At 57.0% G+C, this 24,489-nt stretch overlaps 2 protein-coding genes and 1 pseudogene across 17 annotated transcripts in view; 2 read left to right on the top strand and 1 right to left on the bottom strand.

The window, feature by feature from the left end:
- NKTR (natural killer cell triggering receptor) overlaps positions 1-7,876 on the top strand; it is a 38,481-nt gene extending 30,605 nt beyond the window's left edge. For 7 of the 15 annotated variants that reach the window (XM_036333285.1, XM_036333290.1, XM_036333284.1 and 4 more), the window contains 5 exons: positions 592-687; positions 1,695-1,751; positions 2,066-2,095; positions 2,267-2,371; positions 4,021-7,876. In XM_036333285.1, coding sequence (XP_036189178.1) covers positions 592-687; positions 1,695-1,751; positions 2,066-2,095; positions 2,267-2,371; positions 4,021-4,108 — 376 coding nt within the window. In that variant the 3' untranslated portion in view covers positions 4,109-7,876. The remainder of the gene's footprint in view (positions 1-591; positions 688-1,694; positions 1,752-2,065; positions 2,096-2,266; positions 2,372-4,020) is intronic. The other 8 variants (XM_036333289.1, XM_036333299.1, XM_036333287.1 and 5 more) reach the window with 7 other exon arrangements.
- Positions 7,877-8,018: 142 nt separating this feature from the next.
- On the bottom strand, positions 8,019-11,878 carry LOC118668626 (annotated as a pseudogene).
- ZBTB47 (zinc finger and BTB domain containing 47) lies at positions 10,461-24,489 on the top strand. 2 transcript variants are annotated; one of them, XM_036333301.1, is made up of 6 exons: positions 10,461-11,202; positions 15,459-17,027; positions 18,686-18,833; positions 20,123-20,238; positions 20,768-20,912; positions 21,218-24,489. In XM_036333301.1, exons 2-6 carry the CDS (start codon positions 15,540-15,542, stop codon positions 21,586-21,588), a joined length of 2,268 nt encoding a protein of 755 aa, XP_036189194.1. In that variant the 5' UTR covers positions 10,461-11,202; positions 15,459-15,539; the 3' UTR covers positions 21,589-24,489. The 2 variants fall into 2 exon arrangements, with proteins under 2 accessions (XP_036189194.1, XP_036189193.1); XM_036333300.1 differs by lacking the exon at positions 10,461-11,202 and adding an exon at positions 11,543-12,001.

Here is a 24,489-nt window from a genome sequence, read left to right on the forward strand (position 1 = left end):
ACCAGCTGTGAGCCCAGCTCAGGGCTTCTGGCAGAGCGGCGCTCCCCCTGTGGGAGTGCACTGACCACCAGGGAGCAGCTCCTGCGTTGAGCGTCTGCCCCCTGATGGTCAGTGCGCGTCATAGCAACCAGTCATTCCGCCATTCCATCGATTTGCATATTAGCCTTTTATTATATATGTTCTACATTTGCCTTTTCACTCAACATTATGTTCCAGAGAGATAGCTCAGTTGATACACAAGGCTGTAGTTAATTCATTTTTCTGCTTTAGAACATTGCAGTATAAATCTGTGCATTAATTTTTTTAACCCATTCTACCATTAATAAAGATTGGATTGTCTCCTCTTCCAGTATTACTAATAGGGCTCCTATAGACATACCTGTACTAGCCTTTCCTGGCTTTTCTTTATTTCATTCAGTGCACTTTAAACCCTTATTAGCTGTCACTGCCATACCCACTGTGAGGAGTGCCTGAGAGATCTTCCCAACGACCTTCCCTCTGACTGTGCTTTTCCCCTTCCTGCCCTCTAAGTAATTCAGTTTAACAGCATGGGGAGTTGCTATGATTACAGTTTTCCACTCTTCGTTGTAGATCCAGAAGCTACTCTAGAAGTCGGAGCAGAGGGTGGTACAGCAGAGGCCGCACAAGAAGCCGGAGCAGTTCCTCCCGCAGTTACAAAAGTCATAGGTGAGCGGGAACCCGCCCTCCTGTATGGTCTCTATCCCATCTGCTTCTCAAGGCCTGTCATTGCTGAAGGCCAGTCCAGCTTTTTCCTCATCTAGTTCTTTCTTTTTTTAAAAATATATTTTATTGATTCTTCACAGAGAGGAAGGTAGAGAGACAGGGAGGTAGAAACATCAACGAGAGAGAAACATCAATCAGCTGCCTCCTGCACATCTCCCACTGGGGATGTGCCCGCAACCCAGGCACATGCCCCCGACCGGAATCGAACCCGGGACCCTCCAGTCCGCAGGCCGACGCTCCATCCACTGAGCCAAACCAGCCTCGGCTAGTTCTTTCTTTAAAAGGGCAATCAGATTCTTTTTTTTTTTTGAGGGCAGTCAGATTCTTACTGGCTGTTCTCAGGCTGGGATCTTCCCAGAATGAGGAAAGGGAAGCAGTAGAAATATTTTAAAGAGGCCCTGTGACCTCTGCCTCCTCCTCCTCCCGACTCACAGTACATCTTCCTTAACCACATCTGCAGTCACCTCTTGAGTTGGGTGAGAGATTGGGATAGGAGGAGTTTTAAAGGGGAAACCAGAAGGAAAAGGAGGCCTCTCGGGTATTTGCCACGGCTGCAGCTTCATTTTACATATAAGTGTCCTCCCTGAGCAGACCTTCCTCCCCCACCCAGTTAGAGCCTCCCCACTGACCTTCTTTTTTTTTTATTGAATTTATTGAGGTGACAGTGGTTAATAAAATTATGCAAGTTACAAGTATACAGTTCTAAAGTGCATCATCTGTGTGCTGTAGTGTGTGTTTACCACCCCAGGTCAAGTGACTTTCTTTAGGTGCAGAAGAGCAGAAACTTAATCTTTCTTATGAAACCCAACATGCTTTTGAGATAAAGATAGAATCAGTATAGCTGCTGGATGTCATTGTGTTTTCTTCTTGATGGGCAAATAAGTGTCTAGAGTTTTGATGTAGCCTGTCCTGACCCCTAAGATGACAGTCCCTCCTGTGATTACTACTAGGACGTCCAGCAGGAGCAGGTCCAGGAGCACCTCATACGATCCCCACAGTCGGTCCAGGTATGCACGGGGACTGGGCAGCCACCTGCGGGGCAGAATTGAGAGGCCTTGTTTTATAAAACCCTTAATTCCCTTTAAAATGTGTTGCATTTTATTGAGAAACTTAAACACACATATTTGTCTCATGAAATCATACCCTTTCTAAATGAGGTCTCTTTGACAGTTTTTTTCTGTTGGCCCATTGTACTCTAGTGTCAAAAGGGACAATTGATGTCAAATTGTAATGGCAAGTGTTTATTGAATATAATTGCCTGATACCCACCAGATTCAATCCAACTAACTCAGTGTTAATTTTGTGATATTTTTCAATGCAGAAAAGAATTAACATTTTTCTGTTTAATATGGTAAGTCTGATTTGGGGAATTTGTTAAATGTTCTCAGTACTTGTTATGCACATGTGCCTCACACCATCAAGTAGTGCCCATGTTCTAAGAAAACAGCCTGAAGCTCCTAAAAATAAGTGGGAATATGAGTGCTTGAGTAGGAAACCTTAGTGCTTGTTGTTGCTGTTAAAGCAGGTCCTACACTTACGATAGCTACTACAGCAGGAGTCGCAGTCGCAGCCGCAGCCAGAGGAGCGACAGTTACCACCGAGGCAGAAGCTACAACCGGCGGTCCAGGTGGGTCCCTCCCCAGAACGCTGCACGTGCCTGTGGGCACTGGGTGTGCGAGGCGGTAGACTTAGGAGAGAAAGCATAATCTTCTTAAGACAAATCCTTTTCCTCCTCTTGAGTTTCAGCAACCCACAGGCAGCTACTAAATGTGGCCTTTGTATTAAGAGTTGCCAGGGATTGTTTGTGAGTTATTGTTAATGTTGACTCTAAAATGGATTTTTAAATATTCACATCTTCCTTAGACAAACATTTCTCTTGGAAGGAGTAAAGAGAGAAGTCCACCCAAAGCATGGCCCACTTTTTAAAATAGGGCTTGTTGCTAGAAACAGCAAAGCCAGTTTGTCAATTTTTAAAAATAAATGTATAATAAAATGTCATAATTATTTGCTTTAACAGCAGAATTGAGGTTTGTATCTTGTCATTTATTTGGGGGAAAATGTGTTTCTTATATATTATATTTATAAATATTATGTTTTATGTAACATTTTGCCTAAAACTGCAAGTTGTTATGGTGACTTTTTGTAATATCCCTTTCCTGGGGACTTTCGGTCATACCCTTCCCCCACCCACGGCAGGGACAATCGGTGATCCTTGTAGAATATCATGCTATGTGTAATCTGGACACTTCCCTGTTTGAAACTCTTCAAGGGCTCCATCCACACTGCCCTCCGGCACACGTCCAGGTTCTAGCATTGCACCTCAGGCCTCTCCACCCACACCTCCAGCCCAGGATTTTCTTTCTCCCCCCCCTTTAATGTGCTGGAACCTTTGCTTCTGCCTAGAGACCCCCACGCCACTATCTCCCCTCCTACCTCTTGAAATGGCCAATCCCCACTTAGCCTGCAGGTCTCCACTGCAGCCTACTGCCCCTGGGGAGTCCTCCCTGACTGCTGACCTGAGATAAGCCACCCCCACGCCCGTGTATGTCATTTGTCTTGCCACTCTTCTGTACTATCCTTGAGCCCCAGGAACAGTACTTGGTCCACTTCTGTGTGTGTGTGTTCCTAGTATCTAGCAAAGTGACTGGCTCCCAGTGAATCTCTTTCAAACTAACTGGATGCTGGCCATGTCCTCTTGACGCACGATCATAAAGCTCCTGTCCGTGCCCCACACCCTCAGCCCTCACTGGGCACCATTTTGCTTTCCATACCCCGCACTTCCTCAGTCTGATGAAATATTGATGATCATTTGGGTAGCATAGAAAATTACTCTGCTCATTTGCATGAGTGGATTTCAAGGAATTTTCCAAGATGTAATGTTTCTTTATTTTATCTTAACCTTGATATTACTATCTGTCATTTAAAACATCTCTGAAAAGTCCAGTGTCACCACATCAGCACCTTCAGTCCACTCTTGTAAATAAGAAGCTACATCCCTAGTAGCCAGTTTTGCTCAGTAGTTAGAGCATTGGCCCACAGACTGAAGGGTCAAGGGTTCAACTTCAGCCAAGGGCACGTATCTCAGTTGCAGGCTCGATCCCTGGCTCTAGTCGTGGTACATGCAGGAGGCAACCAATCGATGTGTCTCTCTCACATCATGTTTCTGTCTCTCCCCCTCCCTTCCACTCTCTCTAAAAATCAATGGAAAATATCCTCAGGTGAGGAATTCAGCGGATTGACAGCTAAAGGTGTCTGTGTGTTTGTTTTGTTACACAGGAGCTGTAGATCCTATGGCTCTGACAGTGAAAGTGACCGAAGTTACTCTCATCACCGGAGTCCCAGTGAAAGCAGCAGATATAGTTGAAAATGTCCCCTTTTTGATATGAATTATATCTTATTTGTAAATATCTGGTAACTTAAAAGTTTAAGAAACTTAATGGCAGTCTGTTGTTCTATTTCAATATTAGAACTGAATTTCAAAAATAGGCACTTCTTAATTGTTACTTGTTCATTTATTTGTGTGCAGAATTTAAAATACAGATATGTCTCCTAAAAATATTTTTATGCCACATTTTACGTACAATAGCCAACTATGGAAGTGAATTTCATTTTCTTGAATCAAGAAACCATGAAATTTTAGTATAATTTGCAATATTATTTTAGATAGATGTTTTCTCTCCCATCTTAGGTGTTCCTTAGAATGCAGAGTTTTTTTTGCCCATTGTTCAGGTTCAGTATTTGCTGCCAAGCACAGACCTGTGGAGAACTATTAAAGGTGGCCAAATGTTTATATACCAATTACAGCGTCTAACACATATGTGCTCTTAAGATCAAACCACCTAGATTGATACTGATGGTAGCCAGGAGCATGAGGTAGTGGCTTTGGGGCTCTTGATTCATTCCTTCTATGTTGTCTCAGAGGATCAGGAAAGTGGTCATTACACAGCCCGCTGTCTGTATTACTTCATGTTGGCAGGCGAGGCTAAGAATGAATCAGCCTTAACTATAGTACGTGCACCGGCTGAGCACCTCATGCTTCCTGTGCTTTCTAATAAGCACTCTCAGAAGTTTAGACTGTGAAAACCATTCTACTCCACTTCACCCTTTGGTGCTTGGTACCTTTTGGTGCCTCTTTAGGCGTTGTTCTTCTATACTATATGTTACAATCTCTTAAGAGAGAAATTTAAAAAAATTATTTTTTATTCACTGGCACCATACACGGTTCCTTCTCAACTGTATTCACTGAATATTTGGAGGGGTCCTCTCAGGCCATGATGTGGGCTGGGGGTCTCCTGGGCCAGGCAGGATTGTGTGGCCAGTCTCCTTGGCTGACATGTGTGCCTCTGGAAGGGTGGACTGAAGAATGGACTTCAAAGTACCACCAACATCTACCTGCCTCCATCCCGCACATTGTACAGGGCTTCTAAGTCTTTCAAGTAAGAGACACAGCCGTAGTTGGACGGTTCTAAGTGGTTTTCCTGTTTCCGCTGTGGCCACGCTGACTCAGTGAAGCCCTGGTGACATGACTAAACCCAGGACAACAGACAGGGAAAGAGGTGTATGGGACTGTACAAATTACACGTTCAGTTTGGGGTGGTTCCTCCAAAAATGACTTGACCTGTAAAAACCGGTGTGATTTTTTGTTTTATCTAGTTGGAGTTTTTTCCACAAGTGTACTTAATCACCTTAGTGCCAGTTTAGTCCAGGTATGCAGAAGAAGTGCATATGGGATGTCTGATGTAGAACTCTGTGCCATCCTACCCCGGGCCTTGCCTGGTGTACTTGGGATGTGGGAAAGAGCCCTCCGTTGGAGGGATTGGACAACCCTTGAAGGGTGGAAGGATGATCTTGGATGTATTCAAACCGTTACCCATAAAAGGTTCATTAACAGGGTTAAGGGGTGAGTAGTTTGCCAAGTTGATAGATAAGAGTACATTAGAAAACAGGACTTAAGTCACATGTTCTTGCTAGTGAATACAAAACATGGTGTGGTTCACATGAGGGCTTTCTAAAGTTGCCTACAGTGGAGAACATTGCTTTAATGATACTCAGTGGGAAATAACTGCATTTAGAACCCAAACAAAAGCTGCCAAATCTAATTATGTTAAGAAAAGTTACCCTTGGGCAGTGTGTTGGTTTCCTATTGCTTTGTAAATAATTACCCCAAACTTGCAGCTTAAAACAATACCTGTTTGTTAGCTCCCAGTTCTGTAGCTCGCAATCTGGCGTGGTATGGCTGGGTTCTCTGCTCAGGGTGTCACAGGCTGAAACCAAGGGCCAGCAGGGCAGCATTCCCCTATGGAGGCTCTAGGGAAGCTGCTTCTGAGTTCATTCAGGGGGTTAGCAGTATTCCGCTTCTGTCGGGGCCTCTCTCGGCTCCTAAGGCTGGTCCAGTTCCTTCCCGTGTGTCCCCTCCCTGTTCAAACCAGTGGTGGCCATCGAGGCCTCCTGCTTCAGATCTCTCCGCCTTCCTCCTCTGGTTTAAGGTTCATGTGACTAGATCCAGCCCACCGAGCTAGTCTCCCTATTTTAAGGTCATAGAACATACCATCACAGGGTCCTGGATTGGGGCATGGATACGGGGCGGAGGGGGCACTGTAGAATTCTGCCTACCACAGGCAGTAACTTCACCCACTGGGGCTGCGGGTGGAGTTCTGTCCTGAAGAGGTGTGCCCTGGAAGCCTCATTTGTTTTCTCCATTGAAAAGAACAGCCCTCGGCTGCAGCCTTCAGCTTGTGTGTTTACTGAATGAACTACAGAGACAGTTTTTCTTCCTAAGGGGATTATTCTGTATTTTAAGTTATTTTATAAATAAAATTGAATTATGTTGTGTATTGTGCTTAATAGAAAATGCATTGTTGGACTGTTTTTGTAATGTCCTGTTTACTGCAAATGAAACATGATATGGCTGGTATTGTTTAAAAACTAGAAAATACTTTTGTACATATCAGCAATGTGTAATTTGTATACACTTCATTTAAATTCCCCAAGACTTGAAAGGGGGACCTTGTAGAAATTAAAATATCTACTTAGTCTAAGGCGGAGTCTGTTTCATCTTTCTTTACTCCCCACACTTCAGCTAGTCTTTCTGAAGTGGAACAGGAAAGCTCGCGTGTTTGCTGACCCAGCTCCGAGGCGCCTTCATCTTGTAGCTGAGCATTAGTGATGGGGCAGGAGGCGCAGCCCGAGAGCTTCAGGCAGAGACGTCCCCTTCCCTGCTGACTCCGAGCTCCTCCAGGCTGTGCTGCTGTCACCCAGCTGTGACCTGCACGCAGATGTCTTTGCTGAGGAAGGGATGTGACGTTCCATTTGCACGGTGCTGCTAACCCACCTATCCAGCCTCCACACCTCCCTCCCTCCTGTGGTTCACCAGCAGGCACATGGCACGCTCTCCTGGAGGAAACACTGGGTATTTATAGCAGCCACAGGGGGATTCGCAGGGCAAGTACAATTAACTTTTGCCTCCTCGGCACTCCAGAATTTGTATTTGCTAAGTGAATACAACATAACCTCACAGTAAGGCTTGTAGAGATTCCATTTTCAAAATTCAGTAAAGGAGGACCCCCAAGTCAGGCAGTTCCTGACAATAGTCCAGCCTGGATGTGTTGCTTTAGAATGTAAAGGAAATGTGCAAGTCGCTGTGGGAAATCCCCAAGTGAGGCTCCTGCGGGGTCTCATTGGCTGCTGAGCCTGGCGTCTTCATCCCCCTTCTGAAGTGACCACCTTCACCAGCTGGGCAGTCTTGGGGGAAATGTCAAGGGCTTTGGTCTTGACTGTTGTGAATCAGCTGGGCTTTGAACAGGAGGTGAGATAATCCAAGGAAATGCCCCTCTCAGGCGACCATGAGCAGTGGCCAGACGTCACTGTGGGAGGGAAAGGAGGCCCCAGTCCGTGCGGAGTGAGAAGCCTGCGCGCCAGCCTCTGCGACCAGGTGAGCGGCCTGGGAGAGGGCATCTACTCCGCTGCTGCCCGTAGTGAAGGCAGCGCCCGAGTCCCCTGAGGAACGTGATGGAAGGAGCTGGGGAGGGAGCTCTTTGATGCTGTAGAGCAGTGGTTCTCAACCTTCCTAATGCCGCGACCCTTTAATTCAGTTCCTCATGTTGTGGTGACCCCCAAGCATAAAATTATTTTCGTTGCTACTTCATAACTGTAACTTTGCTATTGTTATGAATCGTCATGTAAATATCTGATATGCAGGATGTATTTTCATTGTTACAAATTGAACATAATTAAAGCATAGTGATTAATCACAAAAACAATATGTAATTATATATGGGTTTTCCGATGATCTTAGGCGACCTCTGTGAAAGGGTTGTTCGACCCCCAAAGGGGTCGCGACCCACAGGTTGAGAACCGCTGCTGTAGAGGCTGCTGCACAGAAGCCACAGGAGCCGAGTGCCCTGAGTGACAGAACCTGCTTGCCCCAGGACAGAGGAGGCAAGCAGCTGCACGAAGGGGCAGGAGGCTGGGGTGGTCTGTTTTCAAAGGTTTCAGTAGAAAGAGGCAACGCTCCCTGGTCCCTGTCTCCGTGTGAATCAAATCCAATAGCTTTCAGTGGGGTCGTGGGGTGGCAGGGAAATCCCAGCTGACCCAGAGCCCTGCAGGGTGGGGGTGCATAGATCTCTGGGTGTGGGATTGGAGGGATGTGGCTTATGTTTTGCCTCCACTGAGTTTGGCATTAATAGGATACATCTGCTGGAGGGTGGGACCTAATTCAAACCAGCAGGTTGCATTCCCTCAGCAGCACAGACGTCATGGCCTTGGCATTCCAGGCCTCCCTAGCTGCATCCAGGATCCTCTCCCACCCTGATGGGTCAAGGGACCCCAGGCCTCTCATTAATGATTGAGCCCGGCCCTCCATGTGAACCTGTGGACCTCCTACCCTCCTGGAGGCAAGCCCATGGGCCAGCTTCCCTGAACTACGTGGCTGTGTGCTTGGTTCTAAGCATTTAATCCTCACCCGTTCCAGGAGGGAGGAGCTGAATTATAAAAGCCAAGCAATTGATCTAGTTACCCAACTTTAGGAAGAGGCAGAACTTGAACCCAGGCAGTCTGGCTCTGGGCCAGAACCCTTAAGGACTGTGCCACAGAATGGTTGCTCAGAGGGGTCCTTTATATCTTCAACATAAAAGCAAATTCAGCCAGAGGCATTGAGGCCAGTGAGACCTTTGCTTAGGGAATCTGGCCTCGTGGTAGATTTTAGCTGCAGGAGGCCCTGGATGACCTGGGACTGAAGTGCCAGCCCAAATAGCCACTCTGCCTCCCTCCTCCCCCATCTCAGCTACAGCAGCTTCACAACTCTACGGTCCAGGGAGGCTGAGCCTACACACACACACACCATCCTGGTCTTTCCAGGTTTAGTTAGGTAGGGGTGAGTCTGGCATCTCTGAGCCTGGGGGCTGCTTGTTTGGGTCTGTTCTTCCTCCCTAACATGAGAGAGAAGCTTGGGGCTGGGTGCTAAGGGAAGTTGTGAAAAAACCGTGAGCTGATCTCAAGAGACAGGGGCACAGCTGCTGACCTCGCCAGCACCCAGCCTCAAGTGCCTGAGGCTCCTCAAGCTCTGCCCTGGTCCCCACTAGTTCCTGGCTTCCCGCTGGGGCATGCCATCCTGGCCCAGGATCCCCTCCCCACTAACCCAGTCCCTCCGACCCTCTCCAGAAAGCCTGCCTTGACCAAGCCTGGAGTGAAGCTCCCATGGCATGGCCCTTGCCAAGGCGCAGAGGGCAACGCTGTTGTCTCCATCTGGCTGGGCGCTCCCACCAGACAAGAATTTGGACTCCATGGCATCAAACGGCCTGTCTCCTGGCCCTTGCAGATGCTCCCTCTGCCTGGAGCGCCCTTCCCCTCCTCTGCTCCAGCTGATGTGCACTCCCTCAGCATGCTGGCCTCAGCTCTGAGCAGCTCCACTTGAGCCCAGGCTAAGCTCCTCAAACAGCCCCTTCCTTCCAGTTCTCTTGTGACCCAAGTGCCAACAGCCTCTCATAGAGCTCAGGCTCTGCCTGGGGCTCCCCCAGATAGGTTGGAGGCCATGGAAGCAAGGGGAACTGCTAGGGTCTTCGTGGAGACCGACACCCCCCCCCCTTCACCCCCCCTCCTCCTCCTCCCACCTCTAGCCCCTCCTTTGGCTTGACTGCTGCAACATAGGCCAATCCCAAGGGGGCCAGCAGCCCTACCTTGGTCATGCTGGCCTGCCAAGCCATGACTGGGAAGTGGGCCCAGGAGTGTCCCTGAAGTCCTCTCTGCCAGGCTCCTCCCAGCCGTGGGGGAGGCCACCTTGCCCGGCCTCCTTTCCCGGCTCCTGATGCTGGGGCCTGGCTGTCCTTATCTAACCAGAGGCTACACGATTCCTTGCCACCTCCCAGGATGGGGCCAGGATCCACTGAGTCAGATGAGAAGTGGGCGGGGATGGAGAGGCAGAGGCAGCCCTGCGTGGTGGGCTGGTGTGGCATGTAAGCTGCTGTGGCCTGGCCTTCGCCCAAGACCTCTGTGAGCTAAGCCAGTTGTTATGCACCTACCAGGGCTACTGAAGTGCAAAATGTCTGCAGTGGCTGCCTCTGGAGGCGTGTCCCCATCCATGCCCCTTCCTCTCTTCCCATCTCTTTTTCCACCAGGGTCTCTCCCACCCCTCCATCTGGCTGTGTGCATTCCTCCCCTTTCTCTTGGCACTTTTTGGTCACCCCATCTTTGCCCCTGAGCTGTTTTCTCTCTGGCTTTGAGATGCCCTACTCAGGGATCTTCCCATTTTGGTCTTAGGGGAGGCCCATACAATCTTGAAGGACCAACCATCGGACTGCAGGATGGTGTCTGCCTGGGATCTGGCCTCTGCTCCATTTTCCCCTGGCATCCAGAACCAAGTCACTCTGCACAGGCCCTAGAGTCCCTGCCCACCCATGAGTAAGACGGCATACGCGGGGGATACTGCTGCAGCTGGGCATGGGATGGTGTGTAAGCACAGGTGCATGTGTGTGGGGAGGGGCAGGGGGATTGAGTGGGACTGTCAGGAGGGGGCACTGGGAGGGGACCAAATGTGGGGCTGCAGTCAACTTGGGGTGCGGTGGGGTGGTGCATCTGAATGATGACGTGGCCACATGAGAGACCCACAGAGGCCCCCTCTCCACAATGGTGGCCCTGCCAAGCCCAGAGCCCTGTGGTCCTCATTCGGCTGCCTGCTCAGCCTGGCAGCGTTCCTCTGTCGCTTCCTGCCAGCACAGCCAGCCCCCTGCCCCCACTGGTGTCCATGCCAGAGCAGCATTCCGCAGGCCTGGCTGCCTCTCCCCAGCAGAGACTGAGCGAGGAGGCCGCAGGGCTGGGGGCACCGTGGGCCTGGGCCTCCGGACCCACCCCCTTGTCTCTCCTCCTGGTCCGGGGCCAGTCACCTGAGAGGCTTGGATCGCTCCTCCAGCGGTGGTCCGGGTGTTGTTATCTCCTGCCCTAGGCGGGGCTGTGCAGCGACCACCGGTAGGTATGGGGCCACCGGCACCCAGTCCTGCAAGCAGAGAGCAAAAGGAGCCCTGGGCTGCCCTGCGGGAGGGGTGCGGGGCTCCGCGAGTTGGAGATCCCAGACTCACCCTCGAATCAGAGCAGCCCAGGCCAGAGGGTGGGGGCGGTGAGCGGCCAGGGTGCCGGTTCTGCTCCTCAGCGTGGGATCGCCCTGGGGAGCAGGTGGAAGCTTTTCTGCAGCTGGTTGGGGGGCGGGCGCGCCAGCCTCTCCATCTCGGGGCCGCCTCCCGCTCCGACTCCGCCTCCGTGGCGCAGCTGGAGGGCACGGAGGTTAGACTCCCGGACGAACTTCCCGGCGGCGGCGGCGGAAAGGGGGCTCAGCGTGGGAGCGTGGGGCCGGGGTCCATCCGCTGGCATGCGAGGCGCGGGGCCTGGCGGCGGGCCCCGGAGGCCCGAGGCCGAGCGGGCAGCGCCGGGAGGGCGCACTCCACGCGTGTCCGCGCCCGCAGCCGGCACGCAGGGCGGCCTGGCCCTTTAAGCGTCCAGACGGCGGCCCCAGCTGACGCGCGGGCTCCAATCGGCGCCCCGCGCCCCCCGCCCGCCGCGCCCGAGGCTCTGGGGCCGCAGCTGCTCGGCGGCTGGACTCGCCGCGGCCCTGCGCCTCCGCCCGCCCGGCCGCGCCCCCGGGGGCCATGGTCGCGGGGCCCTGCGCGGGGGCGGCCCCCAGCGCGGCGCTTCATGGAGCGGCCCCGGCCCGGCCGCCGGGGGCAGCGCGATCCCGCGGGGCCCTGTGAGCCCCCAGCGCCACGGCACCATGGTACGCCAGGCCCTGCCTGTCCCCCCGCTTATCCGCCCACCTGCCCCCCTCCGCCCTCCCGAGCGCACGGCCCGCCGGCTCGGGGTGCAGGGTTCGGAGGGACCTTTCCGGATCCCAGAACCCCTTTTCCTGGGTCTCCGCCTGGAATGCGGCGCTCCGGTGCGGGCCTCGGCGGGAAGGGGGTTAAATTCCTGGGGTGGGGGCCGGGGCGCGAGAGGATGAGGTCTTGCTGGGCACTGGCGGAAGGGGGCGCTGCCCTGAGCCCGGACGGCGCCGCCCTCGGACTGGGGGAGGGGGAGAGGGGGAGGTCGGATTCCCGCCTGGGCCTTGGGACACGTGGGCATCCGAACCGCCCCGCCTAGGGATTCAGGGTGCCCGGGCCCCGCGGGGTGTGTCGGGGGGTCTCCCGCGGCTCCAGTCCAAACTACTGTGTGACCTTGGGCTGGTCCCCCGCCCTCTCTGGGCCTGTTTCCCCGGGAAGGAGGGAGGCATAAGCTCAGAGGAGATTGGAATAGACACCCCTCCTCCCCCAAAGGAGGAGCCTGGAAGTCACGAGCCTGTGCCCCTTGCTCAGACTGGGCCCACCCACTGCTGCCTGCCCTGGAAGGATCGTCCTGGGGGTGGGGGTGGGGGTGGAGATGGAGCCCAGGTTTCATCCTGGGAGGTGCTGGGGCAGGTGAGGGAGCCAGTGGCTTCCCGGCCATGAGGCAGAGTATCCTTCAGGCGCAGAAGCTGCGACCTGGGTGAGCACCTGGACAGGTATCCCTGGCACCTGGTTTCCCCCAGCCTTACTTGGGGGCTGGAGTTGGAGGGCATGAAACCCCTCCTGACCACCCCCCTCCTCCAGCATCTCAGCCTGGCTGGCCTGGGCTTGGGGTGGGGTGTGTGACTGCATCTGGCACAGCCAGATGGGGAGGGGCATCTGTAGCTTCAGGGAGCGGGCACATCTGGCTGGGGAGGCGGGCACAGCTGGTGGGCCCGGGTGGAAGGAGCCAGGCTAGGGGGCAGCTGTGCCTGCTGAAGGGCTGCCAGTGATGGACTCAGGCAGCGTCTGTGTGCCTTCTCAAAGGAGTCCAGTCACAGTGCTCAGTCCTCAGAGACCAGGAGGTGCTGGCTGAGCCGGGGTACTGCCTTGTGAATGGAGTCTTTGGGGCAGCACTACCCTCCAGGCTAACCCCTCCTCCTCTGCTGAAGCCACGGGGCCCTGGCCAGGCCTTGCCTGGGACCTGGGTCCAGACCTGCACACAGGAAGGTTGGGCACTGCCCTTTCTCCATGGAAAGCAGGCACTGGAGGGCATTCTGTGAAGGAGGAGTGGGTGGATGGGGGCCCAGTGGCCTTGGGTGGGCTCCCCCCAACAGGCCAGGCTTTGGCCAGCCCTTTTCCAAACCACTTTCTCTGCCACTATCTGGCTACCGGAGGCCCTAAGGAGCCCCTAAGTTGCACCCTGACCCCTCACCTACAGGTGGCAGCAGCTCTGGGGAGGAGGTGGGGTGCAGGGGGCGTCTGAGGAAGCACAGCTGGTCCCCTGGGTGACAGGGTCCCTGGACACCGCTTCCTGCTTTTTAAGTCATTAAAGGTCAAGAACTCCATCAACATGGAGTAGTGTCCAGCCCAGCGGGGAAAGGTGGCCTTAGAAAATTGGGAGGCCAAGGGCTCTGCTACTGCTCACCTGGGACTCTCATTCTGAGCCTCAGTCTCCCCATCTGTGCACCAGGAGTTGGTCCCAGAAGATGAGTTAGACTGAGTCAGGGGAGGGAAATGGGAGGTGCTTGGCACCATATCCCAGTTAGATGGGCCAGGCCTGGACAGGCTAGCAGCCCTGAGACAGAGGGGCAAATGGGTAGCTTCTTGGCTGGGGGGCAGGACGCATGGGGAGAACTCCAGGAAGATGCTGTTCATGGCCAAGGCCTGGCCAGAGTGGGATCTGAGTGAGTGTGGGGTGGGTGCTGCCCTGGGCTGCTGGGTGTGGAGGGTGGGGCCCAGGCCAGGTCTGGGAGTAGGTTGTCCCTGGTGGCAACTTGAGGCCCATTCTGAAGCCCAGGGCAGATTCTCATTCAGGTGACTGAGAAGTTGAGGATAGACACCCCCCACATACCTCCCTGCCCAGTGTGTGCCCACCTACTGCTGCCTGAGCAGTGGAAGGATGGGCATTGGGGGGGGGGGGGGCAGAGAGGGCTATGCATGGATGGGACCCAGGTTTCATCCTAGGGCCTTCGCAGAGGTGCTTGGGGGAGGGGAGCTGATGGCTTTGTGGCTGTGGGCCAAGGTCCTCAAATATCGGATGGTCTGACCGGGCTGGACAGGATCCGAGGAGGGTCAGAACCTGGAACCTTTGGGGTTGGTGCAGCCAGGTAGGCAGTCAGCAGATACTAATTGAGCATCCGCTGTGTGCTGGACCCATACAAGGGACTGGGAAGCCTGCTTGTCTGTGCCGCCCACCTTTCGGGGAGCCACTGTGGTGGAGCCAGGGAAGATTAAGCCTGTGATGCCCGACCTCACTAGCTGCCTTTCGCAGGGCAGCAGGAGCGGGTAGGGAGAAGTCACAGGCCCTGGGCATGGATTTCTTCACAGAAGGTTGACATATAGATAGATAGATAGATAGATAGATAGATAGATAGATAGATAGATATAGATATAGATATAGATATAGATATAGATATAGATATAGATATAGATATCAGAGAGGAAAGGAGAGGGAGAGAGAGAGAGAAACATCAATGATGAGAGAGGATGATTGATCAGCTGCCTCCTGCACGCCCCACACTGGGTATCAAGCCTGCAACCCGGGCATGTGCCCTGACCAGGAATCGAACCGTGACCTCCTGGTTCATAGGTAGATGCTCAACCACTGAGCCACGCCGGCTGCTGTTGCAGCACCCACTGTTGGTAAGGTGAGGGGTCCAGTAGCCAGAGGCTGGGCAGTGAGCGAGTAAGCCTGACTTCTGTTCGCAAGGTGTCTGTAGTTGGGCGGGCTTGGTTTTATTTGTGCAAGTGACTTGAGGGGGAGCGAATCCCTGGAGCTCAGGAAATGCCCATGTCCTGGCTGGGGTGACCACCCAGTCCCGTGTGCCCCCGATAGCCCTGCTTTTAGCACTGAGAGTCCCGCATCCCGGGAAACCTAGGCCTCTGGCACACCTGGACACTGAGTCCCCCACTTCCTCTCTCTTTCCCCGATGACTTCCTGTTTCACAACAGGAGAGCTGGAGGCCCAGAAAAGTTAACTGATCTTTGGCCTCAGAAAGTCATGATCAGAAATTGAGCTCTGAGGGCAGCTGACTTGACTCGAGCTTGAATCCTGGTTCTTCCTCCTCCTGCTGGAGCTTTGGCTCCTTTTTTGTAACGTGGAGCCAGGAGTGAAGGGTGGGCTGCCTCCTGGACGGTGGGCGTGGGCAATGCAGGGGCTATGCTGGCCTTGACCTGACCTCTGCCCTCTGCCCCCTGCCCCCTGCCCCACAGTTGCTGGTTGAGAAGACAACCGACTCACCGGCGGCCGAGTTCTCGCTGGTGGAGGACGTGGCCCTGCACTTTGCCTGCTTGATGGGCCGTCTGAATGAGCAGCGCCTCTTCCAGCCTGACCTCTGCGACGTGGACCTGGTGCTGGTGCCCCAGTGCAGTGTCTTCCCGGCGCACAAGGGCGTGCTGGCCGCCTACAGCCAGTTCTTTCACTCGCTCTTCACCCAGAACAAGCAGCTGCAGCGTGTGGAGCTGTCCCTGGAGGCGCTGGCACCCGGCGGCCTGCAGCAGATCCTCAACTTCATCTACACGTCCAAGCTGCTGGTCAACGCGGCCAACGTCCACGAGGTGCTCAGCGCTGCCTCGTTGCTGCAGATGGCGGACATCGCCGCGTCCTGCCAGGAGCTGCTGGACGCCCGCTCCCTCGGCCCCCCGGGCCCCAGCGCTGTGGCCCTGACCCAGCCAGCTGCCAGCTGCACCCCAGCCCCGCCACCCTACTACTGTGACATCAAGCAGGAGGCCGATACCCCGGGCCTGCCCAAGATCTACGCCCGAGAGGGCCCTGACCCCTACTCTGTGCGCGTGGAGGACGGGGCAGGGACTGCAGGTGGCACCGTGCCTGCCACCCTTGGGCCAGCCCAGCCCTTCTTCAAGGAGGAGAAGGAGAGCAGCGTGGAGGAGGCTGGCGGGCCCCCGGCCAGCCTGTGCAAGCTGGAGAGCGGGGAGGAGTTGGAGGAAGAGCTTGGGGGATCCGGCACCTACAGCCACCAGGAGCAGTCCCAGATCATCGTGGAGGTGAACCTCAACAACCAGACACTGCACGTGTCCACGACGCCCGAGGGGAAGCCGGGTGCTGCCACAGGCCCGGCCACCATGGTGCTGGGCCGGGAGGACGGGCTGCAAAGACACGAGGAGGAGGAGGAGGAGGAGGAGGAGGAGGAGGAGGACGACAATGAGGAAGAGGAGGAAGTAGGGGAGGAGGGCGGTGGCAGTGGAGGGGAGGAGGAGGAGGAGGAAGGTGGTAGTCAGGGGGAGGGGGAGGAGGAAGAGGAGGAGGAGGAAGGGCACAGTGAACAGGAGGAGGACGAGGAGGAGGAAGAGGAAGGACAGAGTGAGCAGGATCAGGACAGCTCGGAGGAGGAGGAGGGAGAGGAGGAAGAGGAGGTGGGGGTCAGACAGGGGCCAGCGGGGCGCAGGGGCAGCCGGGCAGAGCCCCTTCCCCACAGTCGCATGGCCACGCGGTCCCGGGAGAATGCCCAGCGCCGGGCACCCCCGGAGCCCGAGGAGGCCAGGCAGGGTGGCAAGAGGCCCAAGCAGCCCCCCGGAGCGGCCCCGGCGCCAGCACGAGGGTCACAGGCCACTGATGGGCTGGGGGCCAAGGTGAAGCTGGAGGAGAAACAGCACCACCCGTGCCAGAAGTGCCCGCGCGTGTTCAACAACCGCTGGTACCTGGAGAAACACATGAATGTGACCCACAGCCGCATGCAGATCTGCGACCAGTGTGGCAAGCGCTTCCTGCTGGAGAGCGAGCTGCTGCTGCACCGGCAGACGGACTGCGAGCGCAACATCCAGGTGGGTCTCAGGCCGCCTCATGGGTGGACGGGGCGGGACAGGGCCGAAGGCCAGCTGAGGCCGCAGCCAGCCAGGCGGGGCCAGGCCAGAGCTGGGCCCTGGACATCCTGGGTCCTGCTGCCTGCATGGCCCACACAGTCTGGGGAGACCAGACTCAGCCCCCTGGACAGCGGGCCCAGCTGGGGTCCAGGTTGGCAAGAACGTCAAGGAGAGCTTTTGGGAGGAGTCGGAGAGCTCTGGGCTTTGACACTTGGGAAGATGTGCAGATAAGACTAGAACAAGCAGTGCCCTCGGCCAGAGGGCCCAGGGAACGCGGTTGGGAGGATGAGAGGAGAGAGTTGCCTGAGCACATGAGACTGGGGACAGCCAGCTGTGAGGAGGGATGAGTCAGTGTTTTAGCAAATCCTTAGGGCTACCCTACGGCCAGCGGGGCCACTGTGTATAGTCTCACAGATGGGCAGTGCACAAAAGCATAGATGAAGGGAGGAGGCATTTACCCAGAGTGGGGTGCCATTTTCCACTCGCCACAAAGGGCGAGTAAGGGGCAGCTGGGCAGGAAGGAGTCCCTGCATTCAGCTCTTTGGAGATGCCAGCTGGCCTGGGCCTGGGGAAGAGGGACTGGATGAGAAATTTGGGAAGAGCAGAGGCTGCTGGGCCAAGTGGCAACGGGGCTGGCTGCCAGGCGTGGGGCCAGCCCAAGTCGACGCCAGCCTGGCCTCTCAGATGTGGGCCGCGCAGGGCCAGCCAGGCTGGCTTTTACCTTTGTGGCTGAGCGGTGGTGAGGTGAGGCCGCAGGTAGGCAGGTGCTAATTGCCTGAACTAATTGCTAATTGCAGTGCCCTGTGGAGAAAGTGTTACCTGGGGGTTACCTGGTCTCCTGCTCCACCTTCCAGTACCTGTTCCCACTTGCCTGCCTGCTGGGCTGGTCTTTGGCTCTCCCCCTGCCACACACTTGAGCCTCCCTCTGAAGGGGAAAGATACTTGTGCTCCTTCCGACCCGGGCAACCTGACCACCCTGACCCAATTTCCGCTCGAGCCCTGGCCTTGCCTCCAGGCCTCTGGGGGTGTCCTGCAGGGATAGGCAGGAGGAGGGTTCAGGGGAAGAGGAGGACCTCAAGTTTCCCACCACCCTGCCCTGCCCATGGGAGCTGGTACCTTCTGCAGCGCTGCCCGCCCTCTCCCCCCCCCCCTTTCCCACAGCAACCCTTTGAGACCTATCTCCTTGGTGATCTCCATGGTATCAGGGCATGGGTCCCGGCAGGGGAGGAGGCTGCAGAGATAATGGCCCAACTCTGTCCGGACCTGTTATCTCAGAGGGGCTTCTCCACACCCTCTGTGGCCCTTCAGCCAGCCAGGTGTCTCCCCTCCAACCGCAGCGGGAGGATGAGCTCAGAAGAGGGGCCTCCTGGGAGAAGTTCTAGTTAAGTTCAAGGATGAAGAGGGGACCAGGCTGCTGTCCTGGGTGGTGGGTGGGTGTTTAGGGAGCTCCTACCCCCAAGTCCCAGGATATCAGATCTCACGGGTCCTTGGTCTCAAGGGCTCTCTCTCCAGCACAATTCAGGTGAAAAAAAGGCCCAGAGAGGGGCAGCGACTTGTCCTTTGTCACACAGTCCTGACTCGACTCAGAACTCAGGGCCTAAAGTCCTCTCGCCCCACAGTGTGTGACATGCGGCAAAGCTTTTAAGAAGCTGTGGTCCCTCCACGAGCATAACAAGATTGTGCACGGCTACGCGGAGAAGAAGTTCTCGTGTGAGATCTGCGAGAAGAAGTTCTACACCATGGCCCATGTGCGCAAGCACATGGTGGGTGAGTCTAGCCCTGCGGGAGGCGCCTGAGGGCAGAGCTGGCCAGCTGGTGGGTGTGCTGGGAAGGACTCCACATCCAAGGGCAGTGTGGAGGGGTGAGAGGGCCCCTCTGGCGGGGAGGCCTGGGGTAGCTGGTTGCAGTGCCAGGTGTGGCCTGGGCAGGTTGCACGCTACACAAGGACTCCTGGACGAGATGGCAGACGGGGACCAGAATCCATCTGCACAGGCCCTGCCTCAGTTTGAGGACAGCTGTGCCTCTGACTCTTTCTTACCTTCGGGTCCTCACAGGGCTTCAGGCTCTTCTGAATGCAACCCTTCCCCCGGGTCACGCCTGGACACAGTGAGGAGGCTCCCCAAGTGTGTGTGGGGCCTCCCCTCTGCCTTGGGCATGGCTGGCCCTCCCTTCCTAGCCTGCTCATAGACTTGGGCTAAGGCAGTGGTCAGCAAACTCATTAGTCAACAGAGCCAAATATCAACAGTACAACGATTGAAATTTCTTTTGAGCCAAATTTTTTAAACTTAAACTCTATAGGTAGGTACATTGTTATTAATTTAATTAGGGTGCTCCTAAGGCTTAGGAAGAGCCACACTCAAGGGGCCAAAAAGCCGCGTGTGGCTCGCGAGCCGCATTTTGCCGACCACGGGGCTAAGGGAATGGTGGCCAAGGTGGGCCTTACCCCCTTTCTCCACCAGACGGTGCTGGGGGCCTCCTGCATGAACTGCCTGGGACCTGGGACCCTGGGCCTAGGTCTCAGCCAGGAGATGCTGGGGTGAAACAGGATTGGTGGCCCTTCCTGGGCTCAGGTTCACCAGCCCTGAGCTCTGCGGGGGTCCTCCCTGCCTCCAGTTACTTCCTCCGAGATCTGCTTCATCTATCCATGGGTTCTGGGGGGAGTGCCGCTAACTTTTAGAGGTGTCACCCCCTGGAAAGCCCCCACGGTGGGCACAGTACCACCCCTAGCCTCCTTTTGTAGGGGAAGACACTGAGGCCCGCCGAGGCCGTGCAGGGAGCCCGGCTGGGCCAGGACCTGAGCTGAGGCCAGTCCCATTGGGGTCCTTCCATCCCAAATTTTGGAGGGTGAGGCAGCCTTGGCTATTTCAGAGGCTAAAGAACCACAAGGGTTTCCTTCCACACTTGTCGGACCAGCCTTCAGAGCAGATGGAGAAGGAGCCCACGGGGAAGGGGGCCTGTCTGGGGGCCGCCCCCTGTCCTGGGACAGAGCCTGTGGGGCAGGCCCCAGGGCAGGCGGGGTCCCCCAGAGCTGTGACCGCCCTGTGCACGCCCCGTAGCTCACACCAAGGACATGCCCTTCACCTGCGAGACCTGCGGGAAGTCCTTCAAACGGAGCATGTCTCTCAAGGTGCACTCGCTGCAGCACTCGGGGGAGAAGCCCTTCCGCTGTGAGGTGAGCTCCCTGCTCCCCCTGCCCCGGGGCTCCAGGGCAGGGCAGGGGGCAGGGACAGCAGCTGTCTAAAGGCCAGGGGTACAGGGTTCTGAAAGAGAGGGGCCCTCCCTCTGATGTCTGTGGCCCTTGCTTCCCACTCCATCCTTTCCTGGCCACCCGCCGGCTGCCCCCACCACCGCACTCTGCCATTCCACCCCTAACCCCAACCCCACAGCCAGGGGGGGAGTCTGCCTGGGCTGGACCGGGGAGGGGGGTGTAGGCTTTCTGGGGAGATGGCGCTGCAGGTGTGGGGGGGGAGGGGCCTAACAACAGAAGGGTGGGGGCGGGGAGGGCTTTCATCTTGAGGCCCGCCCCCACCCTGTGGCCTTTTCCCACTTCCTGGCCCCTATTCCCACCTGTGCCCTGGACCCCCTGGCTTCTCACCTCTGCCCCGACACTGCTCCGCCCCAGGAGGCAGGGCCAGTGCCTCCCTCCCTGAAGGCTGCTCCCCGCTCTGCCCCTGGCCTCACCCCAACCCACCCACCCACAGAACTGCAACGAGCGCTTCCAGTACAAGTACCAGCTGCGCTCACACATGAGCATCCACATCGGCCACAAGCAGTTCATGTGCCAGTGGTGTGGCAAGGACTTCAACATGAAGCAGTACTTCGACGAGCACATGAAGACCCACACAGGTACGGCCGCCCTGCTGCCCGGGAGGGGGGGTTCCTTACCAGGCAGGGGCCCCCTTCTCAGCCCTGCCCAGGATGCCCGCGATGGCCCCGCCCCTCCTCACCCTGGGACTTCTTACCCCCCTGAGGCTGGGGGCCATTCTCCCCGCCTCCCAGGTTGGGTGCGGCTGGGACAGAGCGGCTGGGGGTGGGAGATCCGAGCCCGCCAGGGCCCAGCCGCGCTGTGGACCCATGGAGGCAGGGAGGCTGGCCCCGGCCGGGGTGGGGCACCCTCCAGTGACACCCCGCTGCCCGCTGCCGTCCCCCAGGGGAGAAGCCGTACATCTGCGAGATCTGCGGCAAGAGCTTCACCAGCCGGCCCAACATGAAGCGGCACCGGCGCACCCACACGGGCGAGAAGCCCTACCCGTGCGACGTGTGCGGCCAGCGCTTCCGCTTCTCCAACATGCTCAAGGCCCACAAGGAGAAGTGCTTCCGCGTCAGCCACCCGCTGGCCGGCGACGGGCCCCCCTCGGCGCCAGGCCTGCCCCCCACCCAGCCTCAGGCTCCCGCCCCGCCCCTGCTCCCGGGGCTGCCCCCCACCCTGCCCCCGCCGCCCCACCTGCCGGCCCCGCCTCCACTCTTCCCCACCTCGGCCAACAGCAGCGGCGGGAGGATGAGCGCCAACAACCAGCCCTGACCTGCACACGCAGGACCTGGAGCCCGGGGCCAGCGGGAGCGACACACCAGCCCGGCCAGGGTGCAGGCTGGCTGCCCCCCAGAGCTGGTGGAGGACACCTCACTCCCAAGGGCCCCCTTTCAGGGACTCCTTGAAGCCTTTCCCCTTTTTTGGAAGTGAAGGAAAAAGAGAGGAAACGCTTTGCAGTACCCCCTCCAGGTGAGGGGGGCGTTGGAGGCAGCAGGGACAGGGGAAGGGGCGGCCTGGAGCGCAGGTGTGACTGGTCACTCCGCTGAGGCTTGAGCTGAGGGGTTGTTCAGGTTGAGCCTGGGCCAGCCTCGGGCTCCTCCCTGCCTCCCGTGTCCCCTAACTTGCTTCCTTGTCCTAAAAGGGTTGGGGTGCCAGCCCCCCCTCCCCCGGGAGCAGTTGTGGACTCAGTCTGAGGACTGTGGACACCGAGGCAGGGGCTTGAGACTGAATGCCCAGGAGCGTGCTGGGTGGGGCCTGGTGAGGCGTGAAGACTTCAGACCCAGCTCTGTGCCATGTGGAGTGGGGCAGGCAGGGGCTGGACCCCGGCATTTGCTTTCCCCACCCATCACCCTGCCAGCAAGCACAGGGGTCCCCGACCTGCACCAGGCTGCACTGAGGTCCCTGGGCCTCACTCAAGATGCTGGGGAGAGGCCTGGGGTGGGCGATGGGTCGGCTCCCCCGGCACCAGCTCCCAGGGGCTACAGTCAAGGAGCCCCTGCAAATGGGTGGCCCCCAGGGGGAGGCCTGGACAAGTGTTCCGAGGTTTCAAGGTGCTTTCGGGGCCAGAGGGCAGAGCTGCTGGTCACAGCACCCGCCCCTCACCAGCTGTCCCGGCCCTGTCTCCCACGCGAGAGGAGATGTGTGTGTCTGTCCATCATGCTCCCTGAAGGCAATGCCAGGCCTCATCCTCTCCTGGCCCCGCCACAACCTGCCCATGGCTGGTGTCCAGCACCCTTGTCCCTCTGGGCCGCTGCATTGGTGGCGGGTGCCTGTGGCATTGTTAGTGAGAGGAGCCTGAGGAGCCTGCACGGTCAGGCCCGGGTCCTAGGGGAGTCCCTGCCTGTGCCCGATGCTTGCCTGCATGAGGCCAGCACTAACAGGTCACCCTTTTTTGTTGTCATTTAACATCTTTATTCCTGCCCTTAAAATGGGGAGGAAGGTTCCATAAGCTACACGTTTCCTAGTTAAGCTCTTTCCTATTGTGTTTATACGGTTTTGTTTGTTATACTCTTTGCACCTTAAACCCCCACGACTACCCCCATACCACCGCCTTCCCAGCATGGCTGGAGTGGGAGCAGGCCTGAGCCCCAGGGGGGTGGTGGGGGGACTGGGCCCCATCGGCCTAAGGGCTGAGGGGGTTAGAACCCCACTGACCTCCTTGTGAGGCCCACGGCGCTGGGGCAGGGGGTTGGGCACATTTTAATCATCAATAAACGAAGCACTTTATTCTGTACAGATGTGGGCAGGCCCAAGGAGCCCGAGTGATTTGAGGGTCTATAATCCAAGCCGCACAGCCTGCTCGCTCTCTGGGCGTGGAGCAGGCAGTGCCCTGGCTCATTTGATTTGGTGGCTGCAGCAGGAGCAGTACAAACCAGAGCCTACAGACTCACCCTCTGGGGCCCCTGCCGTCCTCCCGGACCGACCGTGGGCCCCTCCCCGAGAGGAAGGCTTCTTGTCTGGCTCCCACCCCAAGGCTGGGCCTCCCAGGGCCCTGCGTTACTGTAGCTCTTTCCCTCTCTTGTACCTCTAATCTCTGGGCTTCCGTGATGTCCTCAGGGACCCTCCCCCCCACGCCCCCACCCTTGCTATGTCTAACCTCTGGTCCCAGTGCCTGGCAGCTCTTCAGAGCTGGCTCACATTTTCCAAAAAAAGGTTGATCTCCCCGCGATGGGCTTTAGGCCGGGACCCCCATGGGTTCCCCAACCCCCTGTCACTGACACCAGGGTCTACCCTACCCTAGGGGCTGGTGGCCTTGTCACCAGCCAGCCCCACTGCAGCCTTAGCAAGCCTGGGGGCCTGGCCAGGCGGGGCCCCTGGTCTGTCAGGCCAGACTTTGACAAGCAGAGGCCAGAGACTGGGGGGTTGGGGGAGCTGGTTGTGAACCCCTGTCCTAAGACTTGGGTTCCCTGTTCTTTTCTATCTTCCCTCTGAGGGCAGGAGAGGGGTCCCGACAGCAGGCTGAGCTCCGGTCACAATGGTCTTGGAGCTGTATAGGTGGGTGCAGCCAAGTCCTCTCCTGGGAGGCCCCATCCCAGTGGGGACAGGAGCCCCATGTCCCTGGTGCTAAATGCTCTCTTTCCCTTGGGCCACTGGGTGGGAGCACCCTTCCAGCCAGACCTCGGGGGCCTGAAGCAATAATGGAACCTCAGCAGTGCCAGTGTCGACGGGGTTCTTGTTTTACCAGCTTCTCCATTTCCTTTTTTCAAAAGTAAGCACCTGGATATTGGACTGAGGGCGCTGGGGCTTCCTACCCAACCCCAGGGCTGTCAGTAGGTGGTGGGGAGGGGCTTAGCTCATCACCGCCACTGGGATTCGGCCGTGAGGAGGTCTGTCCATCCGGACTTCTCAGCCCCGTTGGCCAGATCTCAGGTCCGGAACCTGGGCCTGTCCCTGCCCCAGCTTCCCCAGGGCTCTCTGGTCTTGGGCCAGAGGGGGGCCTCCAGCCCCATGATCACAGTTCTGGGATCTGGGACTGGCCTTAGAGCTTGAGCCTCTGACTCTGGCATGTGCTGCCACAGTGCCCCTCACAGCAGTGGCAGCATGGCTGTGCCCAGGCCTGTGGGCCCCCGATGTCTGGTCATCTGTGGCCACCCCACAGCCACAGGGTGTGTGGGGAACAGCAGGTGGGTGAGTGAGAAGAGTGAGGGGAATAAAGTCTACAACTGTTTCTTG

This window comes from Myotis myotis, unplaced genomic scaffold (genome assembly GCF_014108235.1).
Source record: "Myotis myotis isolate mMyoMyo1 unplaced genomic scaffold, mMyoMyo1.p scaffold_m19_p_13, whole genome shotgun sequence".
NCBI lineage: Eukaryota > Metazoa > Chordata > Mammalia > Chiroptera > Vespertilionidae > Myotis > Myotis myotis.